The sequence below is a fragment of the Rhinolophus hipposideros genome (genome assembly GCF_964194185.1).
Source record: "Rhinolophus hipposideros genome assembly, chromosome: 14".
Lineage (NCBI taxonomy): Eukaryota > Metazoa > Chordata > Mammalia > Chiroptera > Rhinolophidae > Rhinolophus > Rhinolophus hipposideros.
Window position 1 is genome coordinate 61,750,335 of NC_138060.1, and position 20,344 is coordinate 61,770,678.

A 20,344-nucleotide genomic window follows, 5' to 3' on the forward strand; every position below is an offset into this window, starting at 1 on the left:
TGGAGCGGATCGCGGGCCTGCCCCTGTCCGCGGTAGCGCTCTGTTGGCTCCGGGGAAGACAAACTGTACCGCAAGAGCGCAGAGTTGAATTGGGACCCGAAGCAGTTACGCCACCCGCTGGGACACCTTCTAGATCAAGACAGGTCGTTACGGTCCCAAGCCAGAGCTGGTGCGAGGCGAGGCGAGCCGGGCTAGGGCTCCTCGGCCCCGTCCTCTCTGGGCAGCCTTCTTTGTACTTCGGGAGAATCAAGACCAGGTGGTAGGAAAATGGGACCGTGATCCTGATGGAGAGCGGCTCCCCTGCGCCCTGGGCAGTGCTGGACCGTACGTTGGAAGCCCACAGTTCCCACAGACCAAAAAAATGCTCACCCTCTCAGCCCTCGGCTCTTGAGTGATCCTAGAAAAATGGACACAGGATACCCAAAGCTCACCCTGGCTTTACCCAACCAAGCAAGGCATGACTGACGATCCCTAATTTTGGAGGCGCCAGTACCCTGGCTTTAGCTCTTAGCTCCCAGGAGGATCCGTTATGCGTCTGCACTGCAGTGGGGTTGGAATTTTTGGAGGCCCAGATATTTCATAGGCCAGTGACTAACAAACTCTTACTCCCACGTAAGAGAAATTATCTTTGGGGTCTTCCTTGAGAAAGAGCAGCGTCCCTGGTGAGTTCACCTGGACCCGCCAGCTGGAACAAGTCTTCTTAGGGGTTTTCAGTTAACTATTTTTAGCAGTGTTACACCCCTCTCCCCAGAAGAAACCTTATGCAGCGCCCTATAATATAAAGCATCCGATATGTTCCACCTGAAGTAGACCCACAGTGAATCCTCTGGGCCTATGTGGAAAGCACAGGTATTGTTCCCAGGAAGAAGGAATCATCACAAAGGGCAGCATAGAACCTTTGTGCAGTGCCCACGATGCCCCACTCCCAATCTAGGGAAGCCCACTTTCGTCATAGGCAAGGTCTCTCCCTATGGTGGCTGCTCTTCCGTGGGTTCTAGTTCTATGCCTAATTTAAGACCAGGGCTCCTTGTTAAATAGGACTTGTCAGGACAGCAGCCCAGAGGTTATTCCTTGGCACAAGTCCAGGACAGGACCCACAACCCACATGGATTTCTAGAGTCCAGAGGACCCTGCCACCACCACCAAGGAACACACTGTAGTGAGGATGACCTGCATCCTCAGCCCAAGCCACGTGGCACTGAGCACTGGCCACTCACTACCTGTGAACCTGCTCCCAGCCTCTCCCCTCCCACTGCCTTCCAGGGGCCCCTCCCCAGTAAGACAGAGGAAGAAAAGGCGAGAGGGTGGCCAGAGGCTTTGGCAGGGTGACATTTATTTGCCAGGATCAGCAGGCACACATTTAGCCCACTGACCTTCGTACACCAGAGCAGACCCACAGGCATGCAGGGAGAAGGTAGGACAGCCACCAAAGTGCCAAGCGAGGGCTGGGACCAGTGCGGCTGCCTGCCCAGGATGTGGTGGGGTCTGACAAAGGGCACCTGCCAGGAGCCTACATCAGGAAACTGGGGAGCCTTATTCTACTCCCTCATCCCAGCACAAGCAACTCAGCATGGCTCAGGGGCACCTGGGCCTCTCTCTAAGCCCCAATAGAAGGGGAAGCAGACCAAAGACATAAAAGGGGCTCCTCCCTATTTTGTTATTGAAGCAGGAAAGAGAAAATCTGCCTCTGTGAAGGGCAAACCCCCAAATCAGACTATGGGATACTGCCATGCAGCAGTCCCCCTGGGATGCAGAGAACGTGGGCTGATCCTGAGGGGGGCCATCTGGGAAGAGCCAGATGATATCAGCCCTCCCTGTTTGGCCCAGAGTAAGGACCCAGCTAGGCTGGTGCACCAGATGCTGGGCTGCACTCTGCCCTCCCAGTTCTCATTGCTAATTGCTCCTCTTTCCCCATATAGGCTCATGGACTCAGCACAGGGCAACCCACTGCAGGACCCAGGAGGGCAGGAAATAGCACAAGTGTCTTGGGAAGGGCTTCCTAGGGACAAAGATGGAAGCTTCTATCCTCCTCATTCTTTTTCACTTCTGAGGACCCCCAGATCTACCAAGCAGTCCCCCCAGCCATGCGACCAGTCTGTCTGAAAGCATACTGCCCTAGATTTTTGCATTCTCTATACCAGCCTGTGTCTACTCCCAGAACAGTCCACACACCACAGGCACATACCTTCATGTATAGGAGCCTAAGACCGCTGACAGGGCCTCGCTGGAGGACCAGCTCTCAGGGCAAGGCCACCCAAGTGTAGGGCCTGGGAGAGGATGGGACCTACAGGGCCTGCCTGGGGGAATTGTGAGGCAAAAAGGGAAGGGGAAGGGGAACAGGGACCTCCTGAGTATCCCTAGAGCAGCATCCCACAAGGAACAAAAACTGGTGAAGCTAGCAAAAGACAGAAAAGCCACAAGGAATCCATGCAGGGGCTGGGGCCGGTCCTGCCTCTCTGGCCTGCCCACCACTCACACACATACACACAGGAGAGGAGACTTCTCCTGTGGCTCCCAGACATGCCCCACACTGGGAGGTAGGGGTGGGGGTGGGGAGGAGGGCATCATGCCAGTGACTCTATGTACAGTGAAAAGCCCCTCATCCACTCTCCCACCCTCCTGCCCGTCCCTGTCCCCCCCACCAGCCTGCCCACTCAGCTGGTCTCCTCCCTCTGAGACTCCTGGGCAGAGCCAGCAGCCTCTTCCCCTTTACTAGAGAGTGGAGCCTGGCCTGTTGTGCCCCCTGGGGCTATGCTGTCCGGCTGGGCCAAAGCCGGCTCAGGGGTGGCAGCTGCCTTGGTGGCTGGTGTGGCACTGCTTTGGGTGGTGGGCTCAGTGCTCTCTTCCGTGGCTGGCGTGGCTCTCCCATCAGTGGCTGGAGTAGCACTCCTGTCAGTGGCTGGGGTGACACTCCCATCGGTGGCTGGGGTCATACTCCCGTCGGTGGCTGGGGTGACACTCCCGTCGGTGGCTGGGGTGGTGCTGCCATCTGTGGCTGGGGTTGCACTACGGTCTGCGGGGACTACATTATCGCTCTTTGCAGCGAGAGCAGCATCACCTGTTGTGGCTGAGGTGGCACTGCCCCCAAGGGCTGGGGCAGCTCCACTTGCAGCTGTGGCCCCACCCGCAGCCCCAGGAGTGGCAGTGTCTGTGGCTGGGGCAGACTGGGCTGCCGCTGTGCTGGACTGCTCTGGAGCCCGAAGCCGTTTCATAAGGGTGGTCACTCGGACAGCTTTCTGAAAGGAAGATAGTGAGAAAGGCCCAGCGTGAGGCTGACGGAAGCTAGATCCATACCTCGGCAAAAGCCAAACCCAGACCCAGATCCTTCGACGGTGGCCCTGGCTTCCTCTGATTTCCCCAGGGCTAAGCACCCAGCCGCTTCAGGACACCTACTTAAGATAGTAGCTTAAGCCGTACAGTGGGTGGAGAAAAGCCTGTGTGTGATGCAGGCAAGAAACTGTGGACGCCAGAAGGTCAGTCCAGGGAAAAGCCATCCAAGCCTTACCTTCCATTTAGCCCTGGCGAAGTTCTTTTCAATTTGGGCACAGACACCATCCTTGATGTTCTTATCAGAAGCAGCATTGCCAGAAATCCTGGAAAGGGTGCAAATGTGTCTGGATCTGAAGGGGTATGGGCCTTCACGGTGAAACGGTGCAGCCCTTTCCTTGTAAGATCCAGGGCTTATCAAGCAGACCCCTCGGGGCTGGCCTGAGCTCTGGGTGCCTCCCAACCCCCACCCACGGCCTCAGGCAGGGGGCTGCTAGGTGTGAGGAGAATAGAGGCCAAGGGAACACGGAGCTCTCCTCCCATCCTCCCCAAGCCCTGCTCACCACTCATGGGAGATGGCCTCTTCCGCAGTGATCCGCTGGTCTTGCTCCACCTCCATCAGCCTTGTGACCAGGTCTTTGGCTGGGGACAAAGCCAGGAAGAGGCTAGGCATGGCACCCCATCTCACTGTCTAGAGGTGACGGATGGGCTGGGGGGTAGGAGCAGAGTCCAGCAGAGGAAGCTGAGAACAGGTCCCCCACACCAATCCTGCAGTCTACGCACACTCTGGGCACCTCCTCACCCGCCTGTGAAATGTCATCCCAGTACGGAGGGTCAAACTCATAGTCGCCCGCCAGGATCTTGCGGAAGAGATTCTTGTCATGGTTTTCGTAGTCATCTTCCTCTACCTCCTCATAGAAAGGGGGGTTCCCTGAAAGCCTGCATGGGGGTCAGGGGGCAAGATCATCCAGGAAGGCCATGGACACAGACCCCGCCTGGGGTACCCCCACCCCCGGCTGCAAGCCTCCGCACTCGCCAGTCCACGCACAGGATGTACATGATGACTCCAATGGCCCAGCAGTCTACAGGGCGTCCATACCGCTGCCGGCCGACAACTTCCGGGGCTGCAAACACAGTACCAATTGGCTGGTCAACATCAGGCCTGGCCAGGCGTGGTACCATTCACACCCACTTCCTGGGGACTTCCTCCCCCCCTACCCAGAGCCATTCCTTGAAGGCTGTCCCCCACCCTGCCCTTATCCCCCCACCCCTGCTTGCCAAGGTACTCAGGGGTCCCACAGGGCTCCTTGATGAGGCCATTCTCTAGCTTAGCCAGGTGGAAGTCGCTGATGACAATCTTTGAGTTCTTCAGCCGGTTGTAATAAACCAGGTTCTCCAGCTGCTCCAGCCAGGGATGGCATGTGAGTGGGCAGAGAAAGACTCCATGAGGGGAGGGCCTCAAGGTGCTGCCCACCCCAGCACCAGACCGGCTGCCAACTGACGCTCTGGCCTCACCTTGAGGTTCCTGTGCACAATCTTGAGTGAGTGCAGGTAGGCCACGGCCTCCAGGACCTGCCGCACCACATTGCTCGTGTCTCGTTCCGAGTAGTAGCCCTGGTCCAGGATCCAGTCAAACACCTCCCTCCCCGTGGCCCTGAGGGACACCAGCCCCTGAGCCCGGCGTGGGCAGGATCGGGGGCAGGGCAGGAACACTTGGGCAGATTGCCCACACCAGGTAGCTGGCTGGGCAAGGCGCAGGGACCTGGGACCCCAAGGGTCCAGAAAGGGGGCTTTCCCTGGCTTCAGAAGACAGGAATCCTGGGACCCCGGGCCCACACTCACAGCTCCAGGAAGATGAAGTACTCCTTGCGGGTCACAAACACGTCCACCAGTTGCAAGATGTTGGGATGTTTTACCCTGGCAGCAGAGAGAAGAGCCAACAGTTAGGGCTGGGTGGACCCCCAAGAGAGGAAACAGACTAACTGGCCAGAGACTGGAACTGCGTGAGTCCCCTGCCCTCAAAGCCTGGCCCTGCTACCTCCTCCCCCCCCACCCCATCCCCAGGCCCCATACTCACATCTTGAGGATGCCTATCTCGTTCTTAGCCGCCTTCCGCACCTTGCGGCCGTCCCGCTTCTGGAACTTCTTGCAGGTGTGCAGCTTGCCTGTCGTCTTATCTTTGGCCCGGAAGATCTCACAGAACTCCTCACTGCAGCCGGCAGGCACCCCACTCAGCCCTGGACTCAGCGTGGGCTGCACTCCACTCCCCTTTCCCCAGCCTTTGCCCACCCACCCTTGCCCCACCAGACAAGCACTCACGTCTTGATGACCTGTCCCAAATCATATCTGTCAGTCACCTCCGACGGCTGGTTATAGTTCTTCTTGTCGCCCAGAGTCACACACCCAAACGGCATTGCCAGGCTCTGAGCTGCAGGCAGGATGGGATCTGGCTCAGCTCTACTGCTCCCCACTTCTCCCCACAACATAGAAGTTGCCCAGGCCAAGCCAGGGGCAGTGTCCGGGGCAGGAAGGGCCAGAGGGTGGGCAGGCTCAGATCCTACCCCTGCTTTTGTGGCCACACCTCCAGCCACTCAGTTTGGCTGGCTGAACTACAAGCGCCCCACTTATGAAACATGTATCAAACTGACATATCAGGGAATCACTTTACATCATATACACTGAAAAGAAGATTGATCAAATGATTTCTTTACATTTCAGCCATTTCACAGATGAAGGGGGCTATAACTACTCACCCATCAGATAATCACCTCTGAAAGTCAGAAGATACCAAGTGTTGGCAAAGATGCGGAGAACATGAGCAATGCTAGTGGAGGACAAGTCTCCCCTTTGGAAAACAGGTTGCTAAAACTTCGGAAGTTGAACACATCCTGTGAACCGGCAATCATACTGCTAAACACATGCCCTATAGAAATGCACACGTTTGTGCATCAGGAAGCTCCTACAAGAATGCTCACACTCGCCATATTCATAATTACTAAAATCTTGATCAATATTGTGATATTGTGTATGTATTATGGTAGCGTCACACAATGGAATATCACACAACAATGGAAATGCAGCAGCTACAGGTATACCCAACTACAAGGTGAATCTCACAGTGTGGAGTGATAAAGATATAAATGAATGTATATAGTGTGGTTATGTGGAATCGATACAGAGTTCAAAACAGGCAGAACTAACCCATGCTGTTTAAGGATATAAACATACTGGTAAAACTATAAAGAAAAGCTAGGAAATAAACACCATGAGTCCTTCTAAGAGAAAGAAAGGGGTTACGATTGAGTCAGGACAAATGGGGGATTCCGTAGGGCCAATTATAGCTTTATAATAATTTGTAAAAGCATACATACAAGTTTTAGCACATTCCTAGATATGTGTTAATTTCACAATTAAAAAATATTAATAAAAATGATGGCCACCCATACTGAAGAATACTTGGTAGCTATTTAAAAAAAACAGTAGATTGAAATATGCTGTGGACAGTCTCCAAAATACACTGGTAAGTGAAAAAGCAAGGAACAAGGAGGTGGGTAAAGGGTGCTGCTATTTGGTAAATGTTTTAAAGTTTATACACTGCTGTACACTTAAATCCTGTTCTGGAAGGACAACTAAGAAAGTAAGAGTTCTCTTTGGAGCAAAGAATTGGGTGTCAGAGAGGCAGATTTATATCTTTTGTTTAACTTTCTGTTAGGATTTTTACTATGATTACTTTTATGCATGTACTGTATTTCCCCAAAAATAAGACCTAGCTGGACAATCAACTCTAATGCGTCTTTTGGAGCAAAATTAATATAAGATCCGGTATTGTATTATATTATGTTATGTTATGTTATGTTATGTTATGTTATGTTATGTTAATTATATACCCAGTCTTATAGTAAAATAAGACCAGGTCTTATATTAATTTTTGCTGCAAAAGACACATTAGAGCTGATGGTCTGGCTAGGTCTTATTTTCAAGAAAACACAGTAATAAGTACTGCATTCAGGCACAGTACTTGGGGGATCCTCAGAGGGAGAACCCCCATCCGAGTAAAGAAGCGGGGACAGGCTTTGAGGAAGAAGCAGCAGCAGGGACGGGCCTTAGAAGAGAAGGATTTGCTAGGAGCCTTGCAGAGCTGAGGGTCCAGAAAAGAGAGACAAGGCTGCCTAGAGCCTCACTGCCAGGGCCCACAGGATACCTGGGCAGTTCAGGTCCAGGGCAGAGGCCTCTGGCCAGGGGTATGTGTCCCAGGCACAAAGGTGACCACAGTTGACTACAGTGGGCTCCAGGTACTCTGGCATCGGGGGCATGGTAGCCCATGGGCCTGCAACCCTGCCAGCCCAATCCTCACCTGTGGTGCTGAGTAGACCAGCTCCAGCACCCAAAGAAAAGGGACTCATAGTCCTTACTCAGAGGTAAACTTCTGGAGGGGAGTTGGGACGGTGTCAGGACCTTCGCAGACTTGACCCAGGCTGCCACCATAATGCCGGGTTGGTGTGACACTGGGGCTACAGAAAGCTCTGCACCGAGGCTGCATTCAAACTGCTCTGTCTCTGCTGACTGTGCATATTGTCCCTCCACACCGATTAGCACTCTGGAGTCACTCACTCATAGCCACACGGTAGTGGAGAAGGGAGGAAGCCACCACCAGAGGAAGGAGCTTGGGTCAGGGGGACTCTGCCAGCCAGCATCAAAGGCCAGGACCCACACAAGCCCCAAGGCCAGCCCTGGCTGCTGCTTGCTTCCTCCCAGGCAGAGGCCATCCACTTCCCAGGGGTCACAGTCCTGAAAGTTCTCTCTCAAATTTGCCCTCAGCATCAGGGAACAGATTCCACCATTCCCTCATCTGGGTTGTTTGGGCTCAGGGAACACTAATGCATCTCATCAGCGTGATTCCAGCCAGGGCTCAAGCCATCTTGTGAGACACTGCAGAGGCGAACAAGAGAGCTTTGAAGATCGTTCCCGACTGCGTGTCTTTGCCACCATGGTCACAACATGCTCCTGTGTCTGCTGGGGAGGAGCATGTGGCTGGAATCCCACTCTCACAGCTGACAGCAGAAGCACAGCCACCCACCACTGCCGGCCACCCATCTTTATGCCCTAACAATCGGAGGGGGGTGGGGGGGGCTACATCAGTCCTCCCTTATGTGCAGCTATTCCCTTCCCAGGCTGGAATCCAAGGCTGTGTACTGGGCAGGAGGGTGGTACCTCAGCCTGCAGGTCCCCCAGGAGGGCTGGGAGAACCCATGTCCCAGCTCTGTGGCTTTGCTTACACCATTCCCTCTGGCAGGAGTGCCCTTCCCCCAAAGCCTCCCATCGGTACCCTATTTGTCATAGCAGAGTTATTTATAACATGAAAAAAATCAGCAACTACCTAAACATCCAACAACAGGTGACTTGCCAGTTCCACAGTGTCCACTCCGTGGCAGGACGTGTGGATACTGCCCATCTTGGCCTCCCTGTGGAACAGCCTCCACCTGAGCCAGGTACTGGCAACAGGGCTCAATCTCTTCTTTCTGACATTATACCAATCTCTGACTTCTGACATTATAAGGTTGCTTGTGCAACAGATTGTCTAAATCAATCCTGATGCTCCAGACTCAAAATGGCCCTTCTCTGAAATCCCTTCCACAACCTCCACCTCCCCTCACCCCACCCCACTAGCTCCCTGCTCTGACGCATGGCGTGGGAGGTTCTCTGTACGCCTGTCCCTGATCTTGGCCCAGCTTTTGGCCATGCACATGTATTTGTGCCCATAGGGACCAGGGCTGCTCTTGAGGTCTGTCTCCATCACCGAAATCCGGGCCTCTGCTCAGTCACATCAGCCTGAAGCCACGTCTTAAAGCCTCATGGCCAGGGCTGGGACGGATCTGCCTCCCCCCTACCAAGGCTGCCCTGACCCCAGCCAGTCGCTTCTTCTCACCAGTCTCACTGCGCTCACTTGCTTCCACCCCTAATCTGGCTCCAGGGCAAAGTGAGAAGAAAGGGGGGCCTTGCAGATTAGTGCCTTGGTCCCCTCCACCCCCTCCATTGTACCATCTGCCACCCACCGCTGCTGCCTGGGAGGCTGCCGGTATGTGCACCAAGGCCCTGGCACCTGCCTGCAACAGGGTGGGGCCCTGGTCTGGAAGCTGGGAGAAGCAGTCAAGGGACAGCTTCAAGAACTGGAAGGCCGGGAAGAAAGGGGTTTGCATTTTCATTCCCATGGCCTGAAGAGCCCAGACTCAACACCCAGTAGTGGAGAGCTCTCCTTCCAGCAAGAGAGGACCTGGGCTCTGCCTCAGGTCCACACTGGACATGGGAGGGCACAAGAGTCTCATTTCCCTAGACATATGGCTTTTCCCATTCTCTGCTGAGAAACTAAATGGTGTGCACAGGCAGCTATCCAAAGGGAACTTGGGGAAAGTACAGAGCAGGGCATTGCCACTGCCCTCCAGCTGGTTCTAAGTCAGCCTGAGGGCCAAGCACTCTCCGGTCTGACCACTGGGCTCAGGCAAACGAGCCTCAGGCAACCTTGGGGGAGACCCTGTCCATTGGTGCCCTGGTATTAAAGGGTCCTCTAGGGACCCTAGTGCAGCCTAAGGCAAGTCTGGCCCAGGGGAATCCTGAATGGGACAGAGGCCGATCCAGGGGCCCAGAGGTCCCACCTAGGAGTCATGTCCCCTCCTCCACTAGGGTCAGCCTGGCTCAGGCCCCACCTCTCTTAGCCATAAACAGGAGTTTCCTGCTGCCCTGCTCCTGTGCCACCTGGGGCTCCAGAGCTTGCAGCAAATCTGGGGAGGTCAGGAGGGGCCCAGGAGGCCTCCAGCTGCCTCCCAACAACTGTAGGCAACACCTCCCGATTTAGTGGCAGCTGTGAACACCAGCCTGCGGGCACACCCCCCCATTCCCTGCTTTCTTTTCTCAGGGACTGGGGCTGGGTTTGCAGTGGACATGCTTAGGCCCAAGCCCTGCCAGGCCCACTGCTGAAGCCTCACCAGCAGGACCAGGGGAAATAGAGACCTCACTCTCGTGGTCTGGTGTCAGGAGGCAGAGCCGAGCTTCCAGCCTACCATCCAGCTGCTTCAGGAAACTGGGCAGGGGGCTGCCTTGGCTGGGCCTCATGCCCTAGCTAAACCATGGTCCATAGTTACTGCTGCTGACCCTCTGCCATCTAATGAGAGAATGTGTGTGTGTGTGTGTGTGTGTGTGTGTGTGTGTGTGTGTGTGTGTGGCGGGGGGGGGGGGCTCCAGTCTCAGGGGTGGGTATACCGTCCAGTGCTACCATCAAAAAATTCAACCCTCATATGCAGGCAGAGTCAAGAGCCAACTGACCCCTCCTGGGCACGTTTGAATCCCTAAAGAAAAACCCACTGGGGTCCCTGCTTCCCTGGGGGTGGAGGAGGGGAAATGCAGGGGAAGGCTCTAGAGCAAAGGGTTACAATGGTGATGGAAGTTTTAAAACAAGAGGAGGGCGAGGGGGAAGTGTTGGCCAAACCCCTTCTTGAAGAATTCCCTGAGGCTTTGACCTGGTTCCTTCCCCATGGGTTCTGTGACCCTGGTCCCTATCAAGAAAGGGGAGGTGGAGGTACTGAGAGACTTACAGAAAGAGAAAGAGAGACATGGACACAGGGAGACAAAGGCACAACCTGTGATGGAAGGGAAGCAAAGAGGCGACAGAGTAAAAAGGATGCAGCCACAAGGGGGGGGGGGGTCATCAGGTTCCAAAGGCGCCTGTGGATGCCCAACAGAGCCCTAGGGCCTCCACGGCCATGTCCTCTGAACACCTGGGCCAGGAGCTGCTGCCTGGTACCTGGACTTTGAGACTGAACCCCCCTGTACCCCCTAGACATGCAGGGAACCTGGTGTGGGAAGCACCCTTAGCTCGAAGGAAGAGGCCAGCTGCTGCAGTAGCCTAAGTCAGAGCAGCTCTTCAGCCCCTCTCCCTGTCATCACAGCAGCTTAGGTAAGGCAGGTCCCACGTGGGGAAGGCACCGGTGTGGGGGATGGAAATGAAGCTCGGAGACCTGGCAGCTTCCCTTCACAGCCCTCCTCTCAGCTGGCCCAGCTATGCCTGGACTCCCCAGACACACCCCCAGCCCCCTTCTGCTATCCTCTCTAGGCCTTAGGTCCCCAGGGCCCCTCTTGCAGCTCAGCCTAATTCTCTGCCACTGCTGTCCCCCTCCCAACAGTGGATCCTGTCAGGAGAGCCAGAAACAGCACCCTAAGCAACCAACTGCACAGCCCCACCTCCCCTTGCCTTAGTTTCCCTGGATGGAGATCATGGACTCAGTGGCCTTCTCCCAGGGCAAGGACTGAATGATTGCCTGCTAGTGAGTGGTGGCCAGGACATGGGCTGGAGAGGAGGGCCAGAGGTGGGTATGGGAAAGGCAGCCTTTGGCACCTGGGGGTCCACACCAAATGCTGTAACAGGAGAGGACCTCTGCCTGACACTGAGGGAAGTGGAGACACCATTATCCCAGATGAGGAAACTGAGGCCCAACAGACGGCTAAAGCTGACAGGAATCAAATGAGAGGGGAGGGCACCAGGTCTCTGCAGATGGTCCTTGTGGGGTTCAAAGACTGAGCCTTGGAGGAGGGTGGCAGGACAGGAGCTGGACTGCTGTAGACTGAGCTTTTGGTGAGGGACAGAGGGCCCTGTTCCCCAGGAGAGAACCCGGTGGAGCAGGCTCTTCTAAGGGGTGCAGACAAAAGCAGTTTGGCAGAGCTATGGGGGGCTGGGAGAGCCTAGGGTCTCTGCCAGACATTACCGGTTGGGGAAGGCAGAAACTCACTGGCTTATTGTCCACCTCCCCCAGCCACGGCCCTGCTTCCCACCGCGGTGCCACCCTGACCCCCTTCCCAGTGCTGCTGACTCGCCCCCGCTGGCACAGCAACACACATGCGGGAGGCACACGTGTGAGCACCAAGCCCCGCACCACCCAGCAGAGAAATGTGTGTCCCCCACCCCCACCACCCAGCGCTGGGTCGGTGTCCTGGACCCCGGCTGGGCCCCACGTTAAGGCTGGAAAACTGGATCTTGTCTCGGGAGCTGCTGGTCCCCAGGGGCTTGGAGCCCCCTCCCCCACTCCGGCAGCCCCGCCCAGCCCCCTCCAGGTTGTCGCCCATAAAGAACTCTCCGTTGTCATGGAAATTAGTGACTGCTTTGAGAGAGGGAGGGGGGCGGGGGCAGTTGGGAGGGGCTGGAGGCGGCTCTGGGAGTCAGGAGGGACCTCTCAGCCCTCGGCCCCTCCGCCCCCCGAACATGGGGCACCACGAATGTCCGAGGGTTAATGTTTTCACAATTAGTAGCCCAGCGAGACGGGGGCGGGGTGGACAAGGTGAGGGCGGGGGGAGCAAGGAAGAGGAGATTCGCCTGGACTTGAGTCTCAGAGGCTTCCCCCTGGGACCCCCGAGCTGTCAGAGGTGACGGGCAACTTTAGCCCAACCCCGCACGCGGACCCCCAAATCTGCACAGCCTGTGAGCTCTGCCCCCGCAGGGGCCCCAAGCCTTCGCGGGGCCCCTGTACATTAGGCGACCAGAGACCTAATGCCCCAAGACCTCACAACGCGCGCCCAGGGACGCTCCCCCGCCCGGCCCGCCCTCACCTGCAGCGCCCGTTAATCGCAGGAAGGAGCGATCGCGGGCTCAGTGGGGGCTCCGAGGGCTCCGGGGTCAGCGGGCAGAATCAGCTCCGGGCACGCGGGCCAGACGCGGCGCCAGCTGCAGCCGCTTGGGCTCGCGAACCTCCAGCATCTCCCGCCGCTCGCCCGCAGCGGATTTGCACCCCGGGCCGGGGGCGGGCTGGGGGCGGGGCTGGGGGCGGGGCCTCCCTCCGCCGGCTCCGCCCCGACCCTGGCCGAGCTTAAGGCCCGAATCCCACTCGAATGCAGGCGAACCAGGGGTGGCAGCGGAGTCGGAGAGCACTGGGCTGCCCGGCCCGGGCCAAGCTCTCAAAGGGCTCCCTTAGGCGCTGGGACTGACTGCGCCACAGGGCTCATTGGAGGGGCCTTCTTCCTATGCCCAGTGTAGGGGCTGGGGAGTGGGAAGTGTGGGGAAAGCCTGAGTCCTAAAGCTGCACAGGAATCTCTTGGCAGGTAGTGTCCCGGGGGACCGGTGCTCTGCCCAGCTCCCAAAACCTGACCCTAAGGATGGAACCCGCTTAGAAGAACCAAGTGGACAATCGCTAGCGCAAGCTGCGCTTTAGACTAGCATCCCATAACTAGGAGTGGGTTGTGCAAGTGGCCAGTGGGGGCTCCAGACCATGGTGGCAGTCTCCTTTCCACCCCAACCTCCGTTCCTGCAAGGCCAAAATCTTTCCAATCACCAGGTCCCAGCCAGGGTGGCTGGCTAGTCTGTCCCTACTATGTAGCACTGAATTTCTCAAGCTATAAAAGTCACCTGTGGCGTGGTATGGAATCTGCTTTCTTCCCAGTTATATCACCCTCAAATACTTCATGAGCAGAATCACCGTCAACGGCCTGGGCTGGGATATGGGGATACAGGAGACCTGGCCCCTGACCATACCCGGCCCCTGACTGGAGGAGGCTGAGAACTACCAGGCAGAAGCTTTAAAGGAAGTCCTTGGCCATTTCTCTGTCCCTTGTTGGGGAGGCACATGGACCCAGTGCTTGCCCTGCTCCCCTCACAAGCCCTGAGGCCAGTATCTGAAGGCCAGACTTAGGCTTCTCCGTGCCTGGAGCTGGGGGACCCACCCAACCCAACCTTTCCAGTGAGCCTTCTGACCCCATCCTGGGTGTGGCCATCTCCAAACCCTTTGCCATACTGGGCCATCTCCAAACCCTTTACCATACTGAGTCCGTCTCCCCTGCATGGCTCCCCATGCTGCTGACAGAGTGACTGCCCACGTGAGGAAGCTGGGGCTGGGGCTGAAGGGCTAGCCTGGCAAATGACTGTTCAAACAAGGCCACTCAATATCTTCTTACAGAGGGATTGTTGAGGAGCCCTTCATTTCCTTCCCTGGCTTTGGGTCACCTGTCCCAGACCAGGCTGGTGCCACCTCTTAGTGATTTCAGTCATGGCACCAATCCCACTGCTGGGTAGGAATCTCCTGGCAGACTGGGCACCTGCAGCGCAGAGACTGTGTCTCATCTCGGTATGCTCAGTTCCTGTTTGTAGAATGAAGAAACAGCCTAGCATGTAGTCCTGCCTCCTGTCTGCCCGCTGTCCTTGAAACAATAGCTCTCTGAGTTGGATGGAGCAGCCGAGCCATGGTTTGCCAACCCCACACGTCACACGTGTTTTCTGTCTTTCCATGACCTTGGGGTCATGGATATCCAGGCATGGAGAAGCTAAGCTGAGGAGAGGCTGGAACAGGGGACTCAGAGGCAGGGGAAAAGGTGGCTGCGGGAGCCCTGCCTCCTGCTGGCAGTGCTCCACCTCTTCTTGGTCCTGTGCACACTCCATGTGTCTGTGGGTGAGAGCACGTGGCAGGGTATATGTGCACACGTGTAAGTGTGTCTGTGTGTTTGCGCTCTTATGCGGAAGGAGAAGGCATTAGCACAGTGTGTGCAGTGGTGCCCAGGGGCACGTGTGTCTGCATTCTGTGTGCACCCAGGCATGCTTACTCGCACGTGCTCACGGACGCTGTAGCTAGTCTCTGGAGCCACTGGTCCCTGGAGATACTGGTCCCTTTCCTGCCTAACACAGGCCTCTGGATTGTGGAGATTGAATCAGGGTTGTGAGGGCAGGACATGGGAAGAGGCTGGACTATGCCCAGGGGCGGGCAGGGGCTGTGATGACCCTATGTCATCGGTTGTTTCTAGTTGTCAACCTAGGGCAGCCCCTCACTCTCAGGTGGGGGGCACTGGGGTGGGAGGGCAGGGAGGTGTAGCCAGGTCTTTGCCCTCTGTGGAGAGCGTAACCTAAAGACAAGAACCCAGGGTTGAGACAGGGCCATGGCTTGTCCCTCAGTCTCCAACCAGAGAAACACAGGCAAGGAAGGGCTTCATTGTTTTGGCTTTAATCTCCAACTGCCCTCTCTGGGCAGAAAGCAGCAACACAAACTGAGTGCTCTTCCAGACTATGGACTGGGCCAATAGAGCTCAATTCCTACCTCCCCTTTCAGAGCCAGACAATGTCAGGGGCCCTGGCTTCTAGCCACCCCCTCCCCTGGCCAGAAGGATAGTGGGAGGCCCTAACACAGGGCAGTTTGGGGTAAGAGCAAGAGCAGTTGGCTTTGGCATTGCCCAATATCCCTTATGAGGATCTCCTGAGGAGGCCTGTACCCTGGACACGCTATGGGCAGGGGCTCCTGGGTTGGAAGGCTGAAGAGGAGAAGAGAGCCCAAAGTTGACTGTTCTGGCTCCCACCAGAGCTAGATAGTCAAAGAGGCAGGAGAAGGTGCAAGCTGCTGTATCCACAGAGCATACAAAGCAGGCCAGAGCTCACCCCCCAGCTCAGGTTGTACCCCACCCCCCAGGGGCCAGGACTTATCTGCCCCCTACCCCAACTTCCTGCACCAGGGCACCAAAGCCAGCACTCTTATACCCTCGTATTCTGACTGGTGGACAGAAGCCCTTGCCAACCTAGCGTAGAGCTCCAGCCAAGGTTCAGACTTTAGGAGGTACCTGCATTACCAGGCCAGCTACCCCAAGAAGCCAAGACTCTGACAGGGACTGTCCCTTGGGGACACAAAATGCTCCAGGCGCCCAGCCATCTCTGGAACTGTTGGGCTGTTTATGTTGCTGGTCTCAGCCCCCATGTAGGGGGCCCAAGATGGGGGGAGGGCAAGTAGTCTTTTTCTCTGGAGCTAGGGGAGGGGGCTGCCCCCCCATGACTCACTCCAGGCTGTGTGGGTTATTACATTATGTTTGAAATTGCCATGGCAACCAACTGGCAATCAAGGGTAATTGCGCTTGTCGCCAGGGCAACGGGGCAAAACCCACAGCAGCCATTCTCTGTGTTTGCCCTTGGGGTTCAGTAAAGGTCAGGCGAGACCAAAGCCAATGCCACGGGGCTCCTCCGGGGCTCTCTAGAAAAGGCTGCCAGAACTCATGGAGTTCCAGTGTGCAGAGGCAGGGTGTGCCTTAGGAGTGCCAAGGCCCCCATCCCTGACCCTGTGTTGGGACTCCTGCCCTTTCCATACCACTTTGGGCCTAAAACATGCCACAGTGCTCAAAATAAGCAGAACCAGAACTTTTATGTGCTCACAGATGGTACTTGTAGATGGCCCGGGGGCCCTCCTCCTCATACTCACGGCGGCTGAGCCACAGGCTCTGGAAGGATTCCTGGGACGCCATGATGGAGCCTCCAATCCAAGCGGCAACACCACGGTGGGGAGAGTCCAGCACAGTGGCACGGGGGCCCAGCTCCTGTCGCAGGCGCTCAGGAAAGCCTCTTACCAGGGTGCTGCCACCGTCTAGTACCACGTTGGCCAGCAGCTGCTCCTGCTGCTTGGCTTCCAGCTGGCTGATGCTTAGAAGGGCTAGTTGTGCGAGGCCTGGCTGGCTGAGGCCCAGCAGATTGGGCTGGAAGAGGGCCTCAGGACAGCAGAAACACTCAGAGCCCAGCGTGATGACCTGCTTGTCTGGAAGCACGAAATCCACCCCAGCCTGAGCCTGGGTGCGGGCCATCTCAGCTGCCACATCCATGGCCACGTAGCAGCAGGCCTCTTTAATCTGGTTGACCAGCCCTGCCTTGGGCAGTGAGTGCCCACCTGCCAGCAGTAGCTGAGCCAGGTATTCAGTGAGGTCAGCACCAGCCACATCCAGCCAGTAGGTGTCACGTGGGGCCAGGTCCCCACCGAGGATGGGTGCCACATAGGAGATGCCATAGCCGCTGCCCAGCACCAGCCCCGTGGTGCGCCCATAAGCATAGAGCGCCAGCAGGGCCTGATGCACTGTCTGCATGGCTGGCACGTGGAAACGCTCAAAGAGGATTTCGGCCACCTTTGCTCGGCTGGTGCTCGGGGAGGTGGGCGAGTCGGCCACAAGCACTGCCAGCTGTTCCGGCTGCGTGCCTAGCCTGCAGTAGAACAGGTGCTGCCACAGCATCTCCAGCGCGTCCCAGTCAGCGACCACGCCTCGCCTCAGCACTGAGAAGGAGCCCTCTCGGTTCTCAGGCACCGCATACCTGGGCTGGCCCTGGGCTGGCTGCTGCAGCAGCTGGATGCATGAGGGCACCACACTGGAGACATGGTCCTCTCCAGCCAGGCCACATTTGGTGAAACCTGTGCCTGTGTCAATCACCACAGCTGCCATGTCCTGGTAGGGGCCCAGTGAGTGGCGGCGAAGCACTGGGGACTGCTCTAGCAGAGCATCCGCGGTGGACACCAGCTCATAGTAGGCCCCGCGAAGCAGGCCAACGTGTGTGACTGTAGCTGGGTCTGTAATGTCTTCAGCTGTCAGCTTAGACTGGGGACCCTGCGCCTCAGTGCCCACCATGGCCATGGGTAAGACCTTGCAGCCAGCGCCGGGTGTGGTGAATGTAACCGGGGAGAACTGCTGCTCCTGGGCCCCGTGAGAGCTGTCATGTTGCCAGGATGAGAGCCAAGGGGCGCTGGAGCTTGGAGAGGCACTGGTACCCGCCTTTTCTCTGCTCACATAGACACAGATTTTCTCAGGGATCTGGGGCACCCGAAGTACCCCCACATGGGTGGGCAGACCCAAGGACTCACTTTCCTGGCACAGGATGGAAGCTTGGCCAGGCTCCCTGGTGGTAGGGGGGTCTCTTGGAAGGATTGGCTTTTTGGAGATGGGGGGTTCTTGGGAAAAGGGAGACTGCCCAGTGAGAGAAAGCTGCCTGGCAAGAGGTGTTCCAGTGAGAGGGGGCTGATCAGAAAGGGGGGGCTGTGTGGTGGAGGGGTGCTGCTCAGCTAGGGGAATCTGTCCAGAAAAGTGGATTTTCCTGGGGAAAGGGCACTGCTCAGAAAAGGGAGGCTGACCAGTTGGAGGCGGCTGTCTAGTGAGGGGACGCCACTCAGCTTGTGGGGGCCCACCACCAAGGAGGGCCTGCCCAGTAGCTTCAGCCCAAGTATTTTCAGGGTGAGCAGTAATGACCTCTTTCTGATTGTGGCTGGCTGTATCCTCCTGGAGCAGGGACTTGGGCATCTCCCGGGGGTTGGTTGAAGGAGCAGGCTCTGGAGTCTGCTCTGAGTTCACCCACTGCAGTTTCTTGGCCTGGACCATCGAAGTGTCCTGCATCCCAGAGGCATCCAGTGTCCAGATAGTGTGACCAGATTCATTGTTTTCAGCATCACATTTGGACGAGCCAGGCTCATGGACATGGCTCAGTATCCTCTCACCAAATTGGAGTGGCATCCCCAATGGAACAGGCCCAGTGAGCATCTCCACCCTGATGGGTGACTCAGTACCAGGGGAGTCCCGTGACTCCAGGTTAAGCCTGGCCTCCTTGGGCACCAGGGCCACCTCTCGATAGCTGCCAGATGAGAGGCTGGAGGGCACAGGGCTGACCAGCACGGGCAAGGTTGGCCAGAAGCTAGAGCGAGTGTTATCAGGGGAAAGGCTGGGCATAGCCAATGGCCGGGTGGACAGCATATTTTCAGAAGCATAGATGGATGGGTGGCTGGGCATGAAGCCCACCAGCACTGCCCGTGAGCCCATGGGGTCATGGCACAGCAGCCCCAGCGTGGTGTTGCCTGTGGCCATATCAAACACTAGCACGTGGTCTTCCATAGAGTCCTGGAGCTGGCAAGTAGGGGCACTGGAGGAGGGGATCTGCATGGCTTCCCTGGGAGACTGGACTGGAGACTGCTTGTGGCCAGTTACTTGGGAGGCAGAGAGTGGCACATTGGAGCAGGAGTTGTTACCAACATTCAGGGGCTGCTGGTCTGGCTGAGACCTGTAGATTTCCTGGCTGTTCCTCGCGGACTTGGGAGTGCCTGGGGTTCTTGAGACTGGTGTGGGGCTGCCTGGCCTACAGGTAGAGACCAGGGACTTCTCTGCTGGGTTCTCGGGCTGCTTGGGTAACACCTGCCTTCTGGAAACCTCGAGCTCCTGGGCATGGTCTGGGGACTCTTGTGGAGTGGGTAGTGGGGTGGGAGGTTTCTCCTGAGAACAGAAATTCACTTTGTCTTGGCAGGATGTGACCACTTTGGAAGACTCCGAGGGGATTGACCGTTGGTTGCCACGCTTCCTGAGCAGGTTGTCTTGGGACAAGCGCTTGGTGATAGCAGTGCTATCGGGCATGTGGTCAGGGCTGCAGCTGTAAGGTTCAACTGCTGCTGGCACTGGAGTATTTGCCTTAGTTGGAGTTGGAGGAGCCTGAGCTGGACATAGGCACTTGCCCTGGCCCTGATCTTGGGCTGGAGCCAGAAGAGGATCTTGGGCTGCAGCTGAGCCATCCTCCACTGAAAGGCAACAGGGTAGCCACTGGCTCTTCATAATACCCAAGGAGACTATCTGGTCGGGGCTGCAGGGGCCTTTGCCCCAGCCTACCAGGACTTTTGCTGGAGTCTTGTCCTCCCTCGCAACCTGAATCTGAAATCGGGAGCAGCAGAATCCATGCTGGGCCACGTCACTGGTGCTGTTATTGCTCGTGCACAAGGGTAAGGCCATGGTCCCATTTTCCATGACAAGATGCACTTGGGCTCCCACGATGGGGCTTGGAATCAGGCTAGTAGAGGCGAGTCTCAGGGCATCCTGGGAGGCCAGCTCATAGCCACACTGGGAGCTAACCTCAGCAGGGTCCTGGAGTGGCTGGTGAATGAACTCAGGGGTGTGGGCCTGGGAGGCTGGGCCACAGGTCCCATTAGTGATGGCCTTGGTAGGTAATGACAACCCCTGCCTGAAGTATCCAGACTCTGAGTTTATCCATGGTCCCTGGGACCCGCTGAGGCCACCCCCCAGTTTCTGGCTTCTGGCTGAGGGTTGGCCCTGGGGGTCTGATGGATCAGGGCCCCCACCTTCTTGATTACTTCCATAGTCCCGCTCCATGCCCTGGGTGCCCTTCCCCCACTTTGCTGCCATGGCAACCCCACACATCACAGCTGCTGATGGCCTGGGGGTGGTGACAGAGTAGGAAACCAGGGGCCCCACCCCCCTGAGCAATGGGGGCCTGCCCAGGGAACCTTGGGAGACAGAAAAGCCCAGGGAGCCTGGTAAAGCCTGCCAA

The 20,344-nt window shown here is 57.0% G+C and overlaps 1 protein-coding gene across 1 annotated transcript; it reads right to left on the reverse strand.

The window, feature by feature from the left end:
• Nucleotides 1–1,316: 1,316 nt before the first annotated feature.
• Nucleotides 1,317–13,022, reverse strand: CAMKV (CaM kinase like vesicle associated). Its single transcript, XM_081072945.1, has 11 exons — nucleotides 12,859–13,022; nucleotides 5,587–5,695; nucleotides 5,345–5,476; nucleotides 5,110–5,184; nucleotides 4,783–4,921; nucleotides 4,546–4,666; nucleotides 4,316–4,391; nucleotides 4,070–4,206; nucleotides 3,831–3,909; nucleotides 3,506–3,593; nucleotides 1,317–3,236 (listed from the first exon to the last, which is right to left on the reverse strand). Exons 2-11 carry the CDS (start codon nucleotides 5,679–5,681, stop codon nucleotides 2,655–2,657), a joined length of 1,524 nt encoding a protein of 507 aa, XP_080929071.1. The 5' UTR covers nucleotides 5,682–5,695; nucleotides 12,859–13,022; the 3' UTR covers nucleotides 1,317–2,654.
• Between the last annotated feature and the right edge of the window lie 7,322 nt (nucleotides 13,023–20,344).